The 17,416-nt window shown below is 25.6% G+C and overlaps 5 protein-coding genes across 6 annotated transcripts; all 5 read right to left on the reverse strand.

Moving 5' to 3' along the window:
* Positions 1–138: 138 nt before the first annotated feature.
* LOC113796957 (alpha-N-acetylglucosaminidase-like) lies at positions 139–3,402 on the reverse strand. Of its 2 annotated transcripts, none has more exons than XM_075823979.1 (8): positions 3,126–3,402; positions 2,230–3,052; positions 2,078–2,141; positions 1,851–1,996; positions 881–1,775; positions 751–813; positions 491–698; positions 139–416 (listed from the first exon to the last, which is right to left on the reverse strand). In XM_075823979.1, exons 1-8 carry the CDS (start codon positions 3,199–3,201, stop codon positions 247–249), a joined length of 2,445 nt encoding a protein of 814 aa, XP_075680094.1. In that variant the 5' UTR covers positions 3,202–3,402; the 3' UTR covers positions 139–246. The 2 variants fall into 2 exon arrangements, with proteins under 2 accessions (XP_075680094.1, XP_075680095.1); XM_075823980.1 differs by having other exon boundaries at positions 3,122–3,401.
* Positions 3,403–3,636: 234 nt separating this feature from the next.
* LOC113796955 (ATP-binding cassette sub-family C member 4-like) lies at positions 3,637–8,541 on the reverse strand. The gene is given in 6 exon segments (XM_027347256.2): positions 3,637–4,039; positions 4,109–6,764; positions 6,767–7,161; positions 7,217–7,749; positions 7,829–7,943; positions 8,011–8,541. Coding segments are annotated over 6 exon segments (4,383 nt in total). The 5' UTR covers positions 8,376–8,541; the 3' UTR covers positions 3,637–3,720.
* Positions 8,542–11,775: 3,234 nt separating this feature from the next.
* LOC113789272 (uncharacterized) lies at positions 11,776–14,369 on the reverse strand. Its single transcript, XM_075823976.1, has 4 exons — positions 14,320–14,369; positions 13,068–14,234; positions 12,895–13,001; positions 11,776–12,834 (listed from the first exon to the last, which is right to left on the reverse strand). The coding sequence occupies exons 1-2, from the start codon at positions 14,367–14,369 to the stop codon at positions 13,274–13,276; spliced, it is 1,011 nt and encodes a 336-aa protein (XP_075680091.1). The 3' UTR covers positions 11,776–12,834; positions 12,895–13,001; positions 13,068–13,273.
* Positions 14,370–14,589: 220 nt separating this feature from the next.
* On the reverse strand, positions 14,590–15,994 carry LOC113789275 (uncharacterized). Its single transcript, XM_027338793.2, has 2 exons — positions 15,869–15,994; positions 14,590–15,783 (listed from the first exon to the last, which is right to left on the reverse strand). Exons 1-2 carry the CDS (start codon positions 15,916–15,918, stop codon positions 14,700–14,702), a joined length of 1,134 nt encoding a protein of 377 aa, XP_027194594.2. The 5' UTR covers positions 15,919–15,994; the 3' UTR covers positions 14,590–14,699.
* An 83-nt stretch (positions 15,995–16,077) lies between these two features.
* Positions 16,078–17,339, reverse strand: LOC113789273 (uncharacterized). The gene is made up of 2 exons (XM_075823986.1): positions 17,210–17,339; positions 16,078–17,134 (listed from the first exon to the last, which is right to left on the reverse strand). Exons 1-2 carry the CDS (start codon positions 17,263–17,265, stop codon positions 16,078–16,080), a joined length of 1,113 nt encoding a protein of 370 aa, XP_075680101.1. The 5' UTR covers positions 17,266–17,339.
* Positions 17,340–17,416: the final 77 nt, after the last annotated feature.

Here is a 17,416-nt window from a genome sequence, read left to right on the forward strand (position 1 = left end):
ATCGAAGAAGAAGAAACAAAAAAAAAGGGGGGACAACTGACCAGTTGTTCACACTGACCGTGGTCACCATCTAGTGAGTAGTTGTAATGTAATGGGATAGTGTGACCATCAAGAAAAAAACAGATTACAAATTAAAGATCATCAGTATAGTTTTTTTATTACCCTCTTTTTCAACAATAATAATCATCATCATTTACAATTAATAATTAGAAGAAAAAGAAAAAAAAATTTTAACATTTTTATCAATCATTCGATAAAAACCTGTTCATTACGATAATAACGTATGAATGGATATTTAGATAATATTTCATAATATTCATATGGAATCGGTGCATCAATTTCAATCATATCATTTTGATCGATTGATTGTTCAATTTCTTTAACAACCAAATTAATATTGGCAATCAAATTCGTCACTGTAATAATGATAATTATTAATCAAAATGACAAAAAATTATTAGCGATAAACAATAAATCAATGCACTCTTACCATTAGCTTTTTGTATTAAATTTTGTCCTGTAGCTTTTATAAATGGTAGTTCAATTTTAAGAAACAATTCTTGTTGAAATTTTTTCTGATCAAAATATGTTTGATTTTTAGCCAACAATGTTCGCAGATAATCAAAATAAAATAACCAACGTGGTTGATAATAATATTGAAACATTCCTGACCATTGTTTGGCTGCATAATCAACAATCTAAGATATTATCAAAATGAAAAAAATGAAATTTTTCGGTTCAAATACAAACATTATCATTAGGTCCCCATGATGTAATCTGATTTCTAGCTTGCCATTCATTGTAATCACTTTCCTGATTTAAAAGAAGAAGGAAAAAGATTCAAATCAATGAAAAACAACAAAATCAAAATTTTTCAAACCTTGCTACTATTTGCAATAGAACGAGCATCATTAATCCAATTATAAAGTAACCAATGTTGACTTGATTGTAATATATTTTCCATTAATTCTAAAATATTTATCATTTTTGTAATAGACATTTCTAGTTTGGATTGATTTTGTTCAATCCAAGCATTGTCTAATTTTTGATAATAATAATCAAATATTAGTTGTAATGCTTGTCTATTCATATCGACCAAATCATAAACAAATGTTTCGGATGATAATAATTGTTGTTCTTGTGTAATTTTGTTATTCATATTAACAAATTTTACAATTAATTTTACTGCTTCAGTTAGATTCCGTGGATTATATGATAATTGTGAATGTAATCCAGGTTTAGGTAACATTGTAATCGTATAACGACCATGATTTCGTATACCAATTGGATCTGTATAAACGGATATTCTTAATAATTGCCATGTTTGATTTAAAAGTTCAATTCCCAACAAAGATTTATTATCCGTAAAACCATAACGTCTTTTTACATAATGATCAAACCATTCAATCATATTTGGTTGTTGATTATACCAAATAGTTTCAGTCATATAATCATAAACAATATCATTTTGTTCAATTCCTTCCATTGTCAGACCAATACCAATAAGATTTGGATAGGAATTTTTTGCCTGAAATAATTCATTATTAATACGATTTAATGCACCATACATTCCATGTGTACCACCAAAATTATGTAACATACACCATATAAATGGTTGATTATAATAACCATTGAATGCTTTATAAACGGGAATAATTTCAGAAAAAAGATCTAAAATTATCATTCGACCATTTGGAACTGATGTAACAAATGCTTCAACTTGTTTTTGTTTCCAAAATGTTGATTCAAATAAAAATAGCCAACCTTGCATAATCCTTGTAAACAATAAACAAAAAACATCATTATTAGAAACAAGCAGAAAAAACATTCTATGGGAAAATTTTTATCACCATATAGCCTGTGGATCAGCAGCTAAAATACTTTCATAAACATTTTTACCACATTTTCGTAGATAGGCTGGATCATTTGAACTTGGTGTTTCTTCATTGAACAGATCAATATTATAAAAATGATCAGTACCATATAGTTTTATATACTACGCTAAGTGGTGGGGGTTAAAAAAAGTTATTTTTAGTTGAAAAATAACAGAATTTCCATTCTTCATATGAACACATACTTCTTCAACAAAAATTTTTCCAATTTTAATAAAATTTGGATCTTCTGGTTCAAGAAAATAGGTACTGAAAAAATGAATCAGAAAATAGAAATTAAAAAACAAAACGAAATGATTTTGGTCAAGCAAAAAAACCAATAATGAATGATACATACTAACTAAATTGATGACCAAATTGATTCCAATCAGTCAGTCGACTTATATTAGCAGAATTTTCCAAATGTCGTTTTAAATAACGTGAAACATGACCAGCAAAACCCGGTATAACTGGATACATACCAAAATTTCTCATTCTTTCAAGAATTTTTAATTGTAATTGATATTGATATTGATGCCAATATTCGGATAATGGTCCAGACCATGTTTGTATATTACCCATACGATTCCATGCTAAAAATGCAGGTCCACTAAAATAATCATCAATTTCCTGAATGGTCATATTAAAACGTAAAAATGTTTTTCGAAAAACAATTTCTTGTCCATTAAATGCTAATGGCAGATTTATACCATGTAATGCCATCCAATCAATTTCTTTTTGCCATCTTGACCATTGCCACCAAACATTTGAATATGATGATGTACATGTATTCTGATAATAACGAAATTTATCCCTTATTGTTATTTTTATTGATTCCAATGGTATCGGTATTCGATTATCATCATTGTTGTTGTTCAGAAAATTATTCATTTGATTACCCGACCATGAAATGGAACAATTCGCAATATTTTTAAGATAATAATAAATACCATTAGCAACAGAAACACCTGTTGTACCTTTAATTTGAATTATTCGATTGGATTTTGTTTCAATTGAAAATCGATCATTATTATTATTATCGATAAAATTACGATCAACTATCAGATTAAACCATTTAAAATGATTTGGTAATAATCTTTTTAATAAATCATTTACTGTATTTTGTTGTATGGAATCATTAACTTTCGGTGACAGATTATAAAGATGTTTATATTGGGAATCTTATTGATGATTAATATCAATAAGAAAACTAAATGAATAAGATGAAATTTTATCAAGATAAAACTTACATACTTTTAAATGAGGATTCTGCATTTTTATTCAAAAATCCCAATAGCAAAAATACAGTAACAAACAATTTGTAATTCATAATGATGATTCAGGAAAAAAAATTTGAATGTTTGGCTGTAACACAGAATCACAGATGAGTTTTATTGTCGAATTTCTTAGCAAATCAAAAATAACGAAAAAAATAATAACATTTGATTAGCCAGAAAAATGACAACCACCACCACCACGATGACGACGACTACGATTATGATAAATATTTTTTTGATAACTTTTTTCTTTGTGGATAAGGATGAACTTGGATCCCAACAATTGATATATATACCAAAGAGAGATTATGATTGATTTATGTTGATAAATTTTTTTTTTGCTTCCAAAAATGATATTATTATTGTGTCTATAGTATCAAATCTAGATTAGTAGAACGGAAATTTTGACACAAATTTTTTCGTTTTCTGTTATTTTAAATGATGATTATGAATGATAATTTAATTAAAGTATCAAATTAAGATCAAGATTTGGAAAAAAAAAGGATATTTTATTGCATTGCTTTGATTTGATAAAAATTTATTATATAATTTAAATGTCATTTTCAATTCAATCAATCAATAAATTCATTGATATTTCCATTATTAATTAAATGATCATTTGAATTGATTTTTCCATAACGAAAATGTGATATTTTTGCCATTCGTTTCAGTTCATTACGAATATCTGAACTAAGATTATGAAATAATTCATAAAAAATACCATTACCTTGTTCAATAAGTTCATATGGTGTATCGAATTGCATAAGGCAACCTTTATCTAGTACAATAACACGATCATAATCAATAATTGTATTTAAACGATGTGCAATTGTAAGCACTGTACAATGTTCAAATTCTTTTCGTATTGTTTCCTGAATAAATGAATCGGTTCTAATGTGGGAGAAAAAAAACAAAAAGATATTGAAAAATAGTTATGAAAAAAGACAGAAAAAATTTTACCTTGGATCAACATTAGCTGTTGCTTCATCAAGAATTAGAATACGATTTTTACGTAATATAGCTCTTGCCATACAGATAAGTTGTTTTTGTCCAACAGAAAAATCATTACCACATTCATTTACTAATGAATCAAGTGATAAAATTTTTGATTTAAGTTCAACTTTTTCAATTGCATTCCAAATTTCTTCATCCGATTTTTCATTAAATGGATCAAGATTTCGACGAATATTACCGGAAAATAGTACCGGTTCTTGTGGTATGATTGATAATTGTTTTCGTAATGATGCTAAACTTATTTTACCAGTATCAATACCATCAATTTCAATAATACCAGTTGGTTGTATTAAACGAAACAATGTTGTTATGATTGATGATTTACCGGCACCAGTTCGACCAACAATACCAATTTTTTCACCACCATTTATTTTGAATGTAAGTTTTTTCAATACTGGTTCATCGGAAATATTATAATAAAGGCAAACATTTTTAAAATGAACATCTCCACGATTTGGCCACGATTCATCTGGTTCTATATCACCTTCATCCAAATTTTCCTGATCTAATTTATCAAATTCAATAATACGTTCAACCGATGTCATATAGGTTTCTACTTCGGTCATTTGTCTTACACCCCAATTAAATGTTGATGTTAATGATAATGATTGTGAAATAATCAGACCGATTAATGATCCAGTATAGATATCCAAATTTAAGATTAGAAATACTATTAAACAATAAATATAAACAAGACACATAATTTCCATTGCAATACCGAATAAACGTGAACAACTTAAAAATGTAAACAATATTGATGAATGAACATTTTGTTTATCGATAAATCTTTCGGTAAACATTTTCTGTGCACCATAACAACGAATAGTTGGCAGACCGGATAATGTTGCTGCCATTTGTTGAAATAATGGACTACGTGCAGTAGCTTCCAAACGTTTAATATTACGAGCCGTTGTTACATAGAATCGTACAACGAAATATAATAAAATAGCTAATATAAAGAATGGTATAAGAATATAATAATTCAATGTTGCACATAATATAAATACGGCTAAAGAATTTCCCAGAATTTCGATTGCTTCAAATGCAACTGGTGGCAGTAGATCATCAATAATTCCAAGATCACGTGATACACGATTCATAATTATACCAACAGGTGTTTTATCGAAAAACATTATCGGTGCTTTAACCAATGAATCAAAAATTGTTTTATGTAAATTAACTGAAGAACGCATACAGGTAATAAAAAATGATGTTGTACGTATGATAGAAAAAATGAATAAAAAACCAACTAAAAATGCATAAATAATAATATTTGTTTGATAATTTTCATGTATAATTGGACTTTTATCAAGTTGATGTTCAGGATTTAAATTATGTAGATGTAGATTTTCTTGATAATCAGTCCAAGCCGAAAGCCAATAATCAGTACCGGTAAATAATATTTGTGTTAAAATATTTGAAAAAATAAATGTTGAAAGTAGTAAAAATCCGGCACCAGTACGAACATAAATCCAATAAATTTTTAATGAACTCATTTTATTTTTGGAATCTGTACCAGCCATTTCAATTTGAAATTGTCCATCATCATTATCATTTGTTTGTAGATCATTACGATTTTTATATTCCATTATGCTTTGTTCATCCTGTAGACTAGATGCTGTACTCATTACCGATGATGTTCTTGATCTAACAAATAATTCTGAATTGAATGAATTTAAACGTACAACATAATGTGGTGATATGATTGATGAATTTGATGATTTTCGTTGATTTAATGGTAAATGTTCATTAATATGATCTATTGATAATTGTGGCTGTAATTGTAATTGTGATTGATCGGCAGTCACTTCTGTTGCTGCATATTTATAAATATCAATACCTTTGTTAAGTAATGTTTGATATGAACCTTGTGCTAAACAGCCACCATTTTTTAAAACAATAATTTGATCAGCTTGTTTTATAAATTGTAATTGATGTGTAACCAATATTACAACTTTATCTTTAAGATATTTTTTTATACATTTTTCGAATATATGTTTAGCAACAGCTGTATCGACAGCCGATAATGGATCATCCAAAAGTATACAATCCGAATCAGTATATAATGCTCGGGCTAATGATATACGTGCACGTTGACCACCACTTAATGATGTTCCACGATCATCTACAATTGTTTGATCACGTGCAGCCATCTGATCAATATCCGATTCTAATGCAGCAACTTTAATTACTTTCCAATAACGTTTTGAATCATATGGACGACCGAATAAAATATTTTCACGTATTGTACCGGCAAATATCCATGATTCTTGTGATGCATATATTAATGATCCACTTGTATCAATAGTACCAGATTTCAATCGATATTCACCAAGTATTGAAAGTAATATGGTTGATTTTCCCGAACCAACTTGTCCAACAACAACGGTTAATTGTCCGGGTTGAACATCAAATGAAATATTATCTAAAATAATTGCACCATCATTTTCTGATTCAACTGTAACCGATTTCAATGATATTGATGGTTTTGAATCGATTGATTTTGGAATGATGGTTTTTTCTTCTTCAAGAAGAAATTTCTCAATACGACACAATGAAATGTATGATTCAACAACATACGACAGGGCCATTGGGAAAAAAATGTCATCGATTCACGAATCTGAAAGATTAATGATAATGAAACAAAAACTCTTTCGGCTGTAAGTTGTTGTTGACTTGTTTCCAAAAACCATACAAAACAAATGAATGCAAACAATTTGTTACTGACAAAAAATATACCCAAATTAATCGATCGGATCATCATTGATTGACGAATTTTAACAATTTCTAAACGACGTGCCAAATTTACTAACAATGCAAATGGTTTTTCCCAACAATACATTTTGATGACACGCATTGCAGGTAGAATTTCAGCCATCAAACGTAAACGATCATCAGTAAGAAAAATTGATTTGGAACGAACACGACTTAATATATTGGCCATAACAGCTTGAAATGGTATATAAACAATGATTAAAAAGATGACACCTAAACAAGCACTAATTGTAATGGATTAGGTAAATTAATTAATTGAACAAATGAATGTAAACATACTTTCCAATGTATAAATAAAGAAACAACATTGCAACAATAAAATGTAATGGACCACCAATAATAAAATAATTTGCAGTAAAACTAACATCAAAACGACTAGCATCGGCTGAAATTAGATTTACAATTTTACCAATAGTAATACGTTGAATAGCTGATTGACTTATACGTAATGATTTATCATAGATTAATTTCGTTAATGCAACACGTATATTCAAACCCAAACGAAAATTACTCATAAAATATGGATGACTTACAATAAAATTCATTAAAATTACTAACGATAACATTCCTGCATAGAATAATGCATTTAAATGATGATCAGTTGTGGAAATAGTCCAATTATTAAGCCATTCTAATCCTTGTTGATTGTTACGAATATTTTGTTGAATAGACAACATTATTGATGATGAATTACTGTCATTGTCATTGTCAATTGAATCAATATTTGAAGAAAGTAATTGTTCACGATAAAGATTTGCAAAATATATGAATCGTCCTAAAATTACCGGTAAAATCATTCGTAAAAATCCATACTAATTTTTGGGAATAAAATGAATGTGAACGTTTTACGTTTGTTGTAAAAAAGAAGCAAAGAAATTCCGAAACTCTTACAATGAAAACATTAAGAAATAGATCCCGTATATGTCGCCATCCAAAACTCATCAATAATGCACGTAATAGACTGATTTTTGATTTGTCTTTACGATCAAGTTCTCGATTCCAACGTCTGCAAATAAATAAAAAAAATCATCATTTGTGAAAACATAATAACAATTAAAAATCAAAAAATATACTTTTGTAAACGATCACCAAGTTGTTGACATTCATCATCACGGGCACAATTATCAAATGAATCAATATCAAAATCATTATTATGATTTTTCCAAAGAAAACCAAATGCATAAAGACAATATAATTTACTAATTATATTGGAACGATCAAATGCATGTGGTTTTCGTTTTACAAAACAACAACAATTATCATCATTCTTATGGTTGATTTTTTCCACGACATCATTATTCAGATCAACACAATCGAATGCATCGTTCGAACGAAATCTTATCGTTCCTTGTTCATCATGATGATCATTATTGTTGTTGTTGTTATTTACGGTAATATTTTGATTTAAATCATATTGATTTTTTGAAAAATTAGTCATCTTTATAACAACAACAACAACATTTAAAAAATTTCACAATTTAAAATATCAACAACAAAAACCGTATAGTTTTTTCAAAAACTGGATCAATAAAAAAACAACGATGATAATGATGATGTAAATTACAAAAAAGAATGATTTCTTATGAAATAACCTTTGTAGTGTTTTGGTCATATCAATTTTTTTTTATATTACCTTTTTATATGAAAAATGATCCTTTTCTTTTATTGTTATTCGATGATTGTAAATTTGTGTCGTCCGTATATGATAAAAACAACAGCAGCAACAGCAGAAAAAAATTATGATCCGGTTGTATCCGATTTGGTTTTTTTTGTTCTTCTTTGGATGTGGCATTTGATATGATTTTAACCAATAAATGAATAAACTTATAGTCATCATCATTATTATCATCATTGTTGCCCGGTCATTTTATAAGTAAAAAAATTTTAATAGGTAACAACAGGTAAATTATGAATGATGGTAATAAAAACAGGTGATATTATCAATTTTTTTTTTTTTTGAATTGTCATATTGCTGATAATAATAATAATAATTTTTATTTATTTATTAATTATAAAATTATAAACTAGTTTGTACAATAAATACACCATATTCAATAATAAATAATGTTAATGTAATTAAAAATGAAAAATCAATATTTGTAAATTGATAAATGGACATTTGAAAATCTTGTTCATAAATATTTGTTAATTGATATAAACGTATTGGATCAAATTGACGAATAATCAATGTTTCATCATTAAACATTAAACGATTTATCATTTGTTGTTGTTGTTGATTGATTAATTTCCAATATGGTTGTAATAATATTTGATTAATATTTTTTAATCGTTTTGTAATATTTTCATTTAATTTTGATATTAAACCAATATAACTACCGAATAAAAATATACGTAATATAAGAAAAAAATTACTATTATTTGTAGTTAATCTTGCAATACAAAATATTAATGTTATATTTAATGATTGCATTATAAGCCATATTAGTAAATGAAATGATAAATGTTTATTTATCTGTTTACTTATTCGTGCTATTCGACTTAAACGTTCGATTAATAATTGATTTTTTAATAACGAAAATGAAAATTTTTCCTGTATAAAATGTCGTTGTAGTTTTCTTTCCCGGATTAAATTCCATTCAATAGTAGCCAATAAATAATGTAATGATTTTTGATATGTTAATGACAGGAAACAAGAAAGAAAAAATTGTATATCAGTTTGAAACCAACCAAATAGATTTATATATGATTCAATCGGTCGGGTTTGTTCATCGAAAATAAACAGATAAAGAAATGGACCAACAAAAATACATTCATTCAACAGAATGAATATCATAAATAATAGATAAAATCGATGAAGTTCAATATTTATAATTAGATTATGAATTTTTTTAAAAATCATTCGACCATTTATAAGATAATTAATTGTAATTAAATTATAAAAAAATGGAAATATAAAACGATATGTAAATATTAATAATGTAATGAAAAATTGTTTGGATGTAAAATTTTCACCAATATAAACATATGGATCATAAATACTAAGTCCATATGTAGCAATCAAATTGATTGATATATTAATCATCAGATTGAATATTGATCGAAGGCGAATCGAACGAAATTGATAGCCTAAATATCTGAAAATAACTGAATGATTTCAAAAAAGTTTATTTTTTTTTTAAATAACCTACCCAAACGTATAAAATATTAATCGACAATATTTACGAGATTTTTTACCACGTTCATCCATATCGTTTGAATATTGTTTGATAATGTGTTATCACACAAGCAAATGTTTCGTAAGAATGACAAAAAAGACCTTGTGACTCTAAAAGGATTATCATTGTTGTTCATATCGATCAATAATGCTCGATATGATATACGCAAAGGTAATAATTAACTAAGAATTTTCTGACACTTTTTTTCTTGGAATGGCATTAAAAAAACATTTACATTTAGCAGATCGATAAAATACAGGTATCATATTTTTATTTATCACCTTCAAAACTGAAAAACTTTAATTAGTGGATACAATAAATACAGTATAATTCATAATGAATACAATCATTGAAAGTAAAAAACTAAAATCCAATTTCCAAAAATGACAAATATTAACAAGAAAATCTTTTCGATAGATTTCTATCAATTCAAACGATTGTATCGGATTGATTGATGAAATTTTTTCATTACTTTTTTGTTGTTGATTATTGGCGGTGATTCGTAAATCCAATTGATTCCAATATGATTTCAGAATAATATTACGTAACTTTAATATTCGTTGATGATTACCATTGTTTAATATGAATATAAAACAAAGATAACTATTTGTTGTTGATAATGGTAAAATTATATGCGGTTTATCAATGAATCCATTTTCAATAATATTACAAATAAGAATAATATAATGTATAACGACAATGATCAAAATCAATAAACAATGTATCGATAGTATTTGATTGATTTGTCTACTCCATAAAGCTACTTTTGTTATTTCGTTGAAAAATTTTATAATAATTCTTATGGATATATTTTTCATTGTTTTGAATTTAGAAAAATTGTTGATTTTAGTTAAAAGAAATTGTCGTATACAAAATTGATGAAATATAATTAAATTGAAAACAAAATGAGTCTGTTCTTTTGCATAATATCTTGATAATTTATCAATAAATTGTCGAATAGATAGATTAAAAAATTGTGATAATGGCATAATTGCATAAATGAATTCAATCAATGCTATAAAAGTAATTAAATATGTTGAATATCGATAAATTGGTGGATGATAATGGTTACTAATTTTATTCATTAGATATATTAATCGACGACCATTAACAAAATAATGTAAAAAGATTATAAAATGGATAGCAGAAAATAAACAACTAAAACTAAGCCAGGTAAAATGTTTTAAAAATGTTTTCGATGAATGTAATCGATTATGTCGTTGTGAAATATGATTACCATAAACAATAATCAATGTAATAATAATATTAACAATAATATTGGCAATGGATTTCCATTGTTTCCAATGAATCGGTTGAAATTGTAAGCCAAAATTTCTAATGATAATGATAATTATTATCAAAAAGATGAATTTCAAAGTATTAAAGTAAAAAAAAAGAGTATTAAAGTATAGTTACCCATAAGTATAGATAATAAATTTGAGAAAGTTTGAATGAATTCTATCCATTTGGATGATGATTACTATTCAAATGAATAATATGGAATGAATTGGAAAATGGAAATTTTGGAAATAATCAATATTGAACGACATTAATGAAATGAATAAATAAACTTGTAATACTTGTAATAATTATTATTTATTATTGTTATCGATTTTCAATTTTGTCATTCGAATCAACAATTTTCTAGAATTTTCCTTTTTATTCATCACATTCAAAACTGAAAAACTTTAATTAGTGGATACAATAAATACAACATAATTCATAATGAATACAATCATTGAAAGTAAAAAACTAAAATTAAATTTCCAAAAATGACAAATATTAACAAGAAAATCTTTTCGATAGATTTCAATCAATTCAAACGATTGAATTGGATTGATTGGTGAAATTTTTTCATGAATTTCTCGTTGTTGTTTGGCGGTGATTCGTGAATCCAATTGATTCCAATATGATTTCAGAATAATATTACGTATCTGTATTATTCGTTGATGATTACCATTGTTTAATATGAATATAAAACAAAGATATCCATTCATTGTTGATATTGGTAAAAGTAAATGCAACTTTTCAATTGATCTTTTTTCAATAATATTACAGATAAAAATAATATGATGTATAACGACAATAATAATAATCAATAAACAATGTATCGATAGTATTTGATTAATTTGTCTACTCCAAAATGCCACGTTTGTCATTTCGTTGAAGAATTTTAAAATAATTCTTATGGATACATTTTTCATTGTTTTGAATTTAGAAAAATTATTAATTTTTGTTAAAAGAAATTGTCGTATACAACATTGATGAAATATAATTAGATTGAAGACAAGATGAATCTGTCCTTTTGTATGATATCTTGATAGTTTATCAATAAATTGTCGAAAAGAAAAATTTTCAAAATTAGGTAATGTTGTTATTACATAGACTAATTCAATTGATGCTAAAATAGTTAATAAATATGGAGAATATCGATAGATTGAATGATAATAACGGTTACCAATATTATTCATTAGATATATTAATCGACGACCATAAATCAAATAATGTAAATAGATTATAAATAAAACTGTAGAAAATAAATAACTAAAGCAAAGCCAAGTAAAATTTGTTAAAAATTTTTTCGATGAATGTAAACGATTATGTCGTTCGGAAATATGAAGACCATAAACAATAATCAATGTAATAATAATATTAACAATAACATTGACAATGGATTTCCATTGTTTCCAATGAATCGGTTGAAATTGTAAGCCAATATTTCTAATGATAATGATAATTATTATCAAAATAATGAATTTCCAAGTATTAAAGTATAGTTACCCATAAGTATAGATAATAAATTTAAGAAATTTTGATTGCATTCTATCCATCATATCCATTTAGATGATGATTACTATTCAAATGAATAATATGAAATGAAATGAATTCTAAGTTTCGACATTAGTAAAATAAATAAATAAATTTGAAACAATAATAATAATAATAATAATTACAATTATTGTTATCGATTTTCAATTTTGTAGAGTACATGGATATTCGAATGACATTTTTCATTATTATTATCATCCATCAAATCAATTAGTCGATACAATAAATACAACATAATTAATAACAAATGCTGTAATCGATAAAATAAAATGAAAATCCATATTCCAAATACGAAAAACTCGTACAATAAAATCATTTTTATAGATATTGGTTAATTCAAAAAACGTATTGGATCAAATCGTTTGACAACAATTTGATCCGATTGTCGTTCATCATTGTCAATACGATAGCCAATTGTTGAATTACAATGATTTTCATTACAATATTTCCAATATGATTTTAACATTAATCGACGAATCATTTGTATTCGTTTGATTATACGTAAATTGTATAGACTAATTTTAGATAAATAAAAATAACATAAACAAATATGAGGTGCTTCAATAAATGCTATACGCCATTGTTTTTGAAACAAAACAAATGCACAGAATTTGATAATCATATTCGTACCAATCGATAATATTTGTATCAACAGACCATTCGATAAAAGATGATTCATTTTTTTACATAAACAAGCAACACGTTCAATTTTTTTCAAAATTTTCGAATAAATTAAACATGGATGACCAACAATTGATTCCGTTTGATTGATATGTAATAATTTCGATTCGATTGAATGTAAAAATGATTCAACCAAACATTGATAAAATATTATCATATTGTAAATTAAATGTATCTGAATACTAACTGTATACCAACCAAGTTGTGCAGAAAATTTTTCAATTGTTGTCTGTTGAAATAATTCTTTTAAATTATTATAATTTAAAAGCAAATAATTTAAATGTGCACTAATAAATGTTAATATTAATGATAAAATTTGTTGATATTGATTTATTTTCGTATAAGGTAATATCATATCAAGCAAATAAATCATTTGATGACCAAAACAATAATAATGAATAGCAATACTTGTATAAAGAATTGGATATATACGATTATATGTCATTAACATAACACGTGTAAAAAATGGATTCGATTCAATACGCCAATTATGTGGATCATATACAAACATACCATACACTGATAAACAATTCAATAAAATATTCAATAATAAATTCAATAATGATCGCCAGCTATTTAATTTGATTGAATGAAAATGACAGCCAAGATATCTTTTATTTGTTATCATTTGAAAAACGGAAAATAAACAAAATTTATCAATTTAAATTTCTACAAACATCAAAGAATATCATTTACCCAAAAATATTGGCCACAAGTTTTCCGAATAAAAATGTTTTTGTTTCCATTTTCATTTGTTCGCTTGATGCGTTGATTATAACGGTTATGAATGGTGAAATAATGATTATTTCTATTTTTATTATTATCATTTTTTTGACATTTAAAAACAAATTAATTAATTGAAATACATTGATCGATTCAATTCAATCAAGTAATTGAATTGACAATGACATTGTTTAAAACAAAATTCTGTCATTCACTATCGATCAAAAAGGTGATTGAAGAAGGTTTTTTGTTATTATAAATACAACATTTATTATTCATTTTAGATAAAATTATACTCAGAATTCGACAATAAATACAACATTTTTACAAATAATTTTTTTGTTTCATCATTATCAATTAGTCGATACAATAAATACAATATAATTAATGATAAATACTGTAATCGATAAAATGAAATTAAAATCCATATTCCAAATACGAAAAATTCGTACGATAAAATCATTTTTATAGATATTGGTTAATTCAAAAAATCGTATTGGATCAAATTTTTCGACAACAATTTGATCCGATTTTCGTTTATCATTAATACGATGACCAATCGTTGAATTGTAATGATTTTCACTACAATATTTCCAATATGATTTTAACATTAATCGACGAATCATTCGTAAACGTTTAGCTATACGTAAATTGTATATACTAATTTTAGATAAATATAGATAACATAAACAAATATGAGGTGCTTCATTTATTGTTGCACGCCATTGTTGTCGAAACAGAACCAATGCACAGATTTTTATAATAAAACTAATGCCAATCAATGTAATTTGTATCAATAAACCGTATGAGAAAAGATGATTCATTTTTTTACATAAACATGCTACATGTTCGATTTTTTTCAATATTTTCAAATAGATTAAACGTGGACAATCATCGATTGAATTTGTTTGATTAATATATAATAATTTCATTTCGATTGAATGTAAAAATGATTCAATCAAACATTGATAAAATATGACCATATTATAAATTAATGTAATCTGAAAACTCAGTGTATAGCAACCGAGTTGTGCACAAAACTTTTCGAATGTTGGTTGTTGATACAGATCTTCTAAATTTGTATAATTCAAAGACAAATAAACAAAATGTGAAATAATGAAGATAAATATTAATGGTAAAAGCTGTTGTCGTTGATTTATTCTTGTATAAGGTAATAGCATATCAAGTAAATGAATCATTTGATGACCAAATTGATAATAATGAATAGAAATTATTGCATAAAGAATTGGATATATACGTTTATATGACATTAACATAACACGTGTAAAAAATGGATTCGATTCAATACGCCAATTATGTGGATCATATGAATACAAACCATACACTGATAAACAATTCAATAGAATATTCAATGATAAATTCAATAATGATCGCCAGCTATTGAATTTGATTGAATGAAAATGACAGCCAAGATATCTTTTATTTGTTATCATTTGAAAAACGGAAAATAAACAAAATTTATCAATTTAAATTTCTACAAACATCAAAGAATATCATTTACCCAAAAATATTGGCTACAAGTTTGCTAAATAAAAATTGTTCAGTTTCCATTTTGATGTGTTGATCACCGTAATAAATGTTGAAATAATGTTGTTGTTGTTTTTTTAGACATTAAAAAACAAATTGTTATCAATTGATTCTATTGATCAAAATGTATGTGTGTGTGTTTACAAAAATGTATTTACAAAATTGTCACTCGATATATATCGATCAAAAAGGTGTTTCAGTTTGTATTATAAATACAACATTATTCATAATAAATAAAATAATACCCATAATAAGATCCAAATCGACAGAGCAAAAATGATATATTCTAACAATAAAATCATTTTCAAATAATTTTTTCGATTCATAATAACGACTTGGATCATATTTTTGTATAATAATCATTTCATTAATTAGATTATTGTTCGGTCGAAAATTTCCTAAATCATTCCAATATTGAATTGTAATAATTTTTTGAATATCAGATAAACGTTCGGCAATCAATCGATTATAGTTGGACATTATAGTCAAATAGATGGCAAAAATGATTATCTGTAAAAGTAGATTATATTGATTTGTAATTGTATAATATTGAATTATACAAATTCGTATAATAATATTAATAGACATTGTCGGTATCATTATCAATAAATTGATTGAAGTAAATTTTTGTATTTGATCACAATGTTTAGCAGCATCTATCATTTCATTAATAATCAATGTTAATTCGGATCGATCATTTCGACAATGATTACTAATGTGCATCTTTCGAATTAAAATATCAAATAAACGTATTGTTGATGATTGAAAATAAATAATCAGATTACTAAGCATATGAAAACGAGCATTTATAAAATAAACACCAAATTGTCGCCAAATTTGATTCAGATTGATCGATGTAAAATTGATCATAAAAAATTTCTGTATTGTTTGATAATTCATAACAAAATATGTTGAATTTGTAATGAATATTGTCCATATGAAACGTTCATAATGCCATTGATCATTTGTTTTTCTTGTTAACATATCAATATTTTGTATAAATTTTGATCCTTTCAAAAGATATTGTATCGATACAATTAGATATGTCATTGGATAAATAAATTCATAACAAACACGTAAAATTTGATATAATAATGGTTTATCGAATGCCATTGATTTTAATGAACTATTTGCCAAAAGACCATTAATGGCTAATAAATTTATTGTTATATTCATTAAAACATTTAAAATGGTTTTCCAATCATTTCGATCAATTGGATGTAGTTGAAGACCAAGAAATCTTTGTTTATCAAAAAAAAACCAAATAAAATAAAATAACCAAAAAGAAATCATTTGAATTCAATAAAATTCTTACCCGTATGTAAAAGAAATCATACGTAAAAATCGAGCTTGAATTTTAAATTTACTCATTTTATTTTTATTTTATTTGTTGATGATTTGAAACAAACGTCTGTATTGTGGAAAATATATTTTCAAAATATAATGAATACAAATCCATTTTATTTTCATTTTGTTATTCCATAATATCCAGGATATAAAAAAAACGAATACAAAATGAGAT

Source organism: Dermatophagoides pteronyssinus, unplaced genomic scaffold (genome assembly GCF_027571235.1).
Source record: "Dermatophagoides pteronyssinus isolate colony J.1.1.1.1 unplaced genomic scaffold, Derpt_VIB-CSIC_2022.12 sq0043, whole genome shotgun sequence".
NCBI lineage: Eukaryota > Metazoa > Arthropoda > Arachnida > Sarcoptiformes > Pyroglyphidae > Dermatophagoides > Dermatophagoides pteronyssinus.

Excerpts from the sequence above, each read along its gene's own strand:
- LOC113789272 (XM_075823976.1), bottom strand. The coding sequence starts at position 14,369 with ATGGAAACAAAAACATTTTTATTCGGAAAACTTGTGGCCAATATTTTT. Across the intron at positions 14,235-14,319 it reads CTTGTGGCCAATATTTTTGG|ATATCTTGGCTGTCATTTTC; the intron begins GTAAATGATATT and ends AACAAATAAAAG.
- LOC113789275 (XM_027338793.2), bottom strand. The coding sequence starts at position 15,918 with ATGGAAACTGAACAATTTTTATTTAGCAAACTTGTAGCCAATATTTTT. Across the intron at positions 15,784-15,868 it reads CTTGTAGCCAATATTTTTGG|ATATCTTGGCTGTCATTTTC; the intron begins GTAAATGATATT and ends AACAAATAAAAG.
- LOC113789273 (XM_075823986.1), bottom strand. The coding sequence starts at position 17,265 with ATGAGTAAATTTAAAATTCAAGCTCGATTTTTACGTATGATTTCTTTT. Across the intron at positions 17,135-17,209 it reads ATGATTTCTTTTACATACGG|ATTTCTTGGTCTTCAACTAC; the intron begins GTAAGAATTTTA and ends TGATAAACAAAG.
- LOC113796957 (XM_075823979.1), bottom strand. The coding sequence starts at position 3,201 with ATGAATTACAAATTGTTTGTTACTGTATTTTTGCTATTGGGATTTTTG. Across the intron at positions 1,776-1,850 it reads GCTGATCCACAGGCTATATG|GATTATGCAAGGTTGGCTAT; the intron begins GTGATAAAAATT and ends ATTGTTTACAAG. Across the intron at positions 814-880 it reads CTATTGCAAATAGTAGCAAG|GAAAGTGATTACAATGAATG; the intron begins GTTTGAAAAATT and ends CTTTTAAATCAG.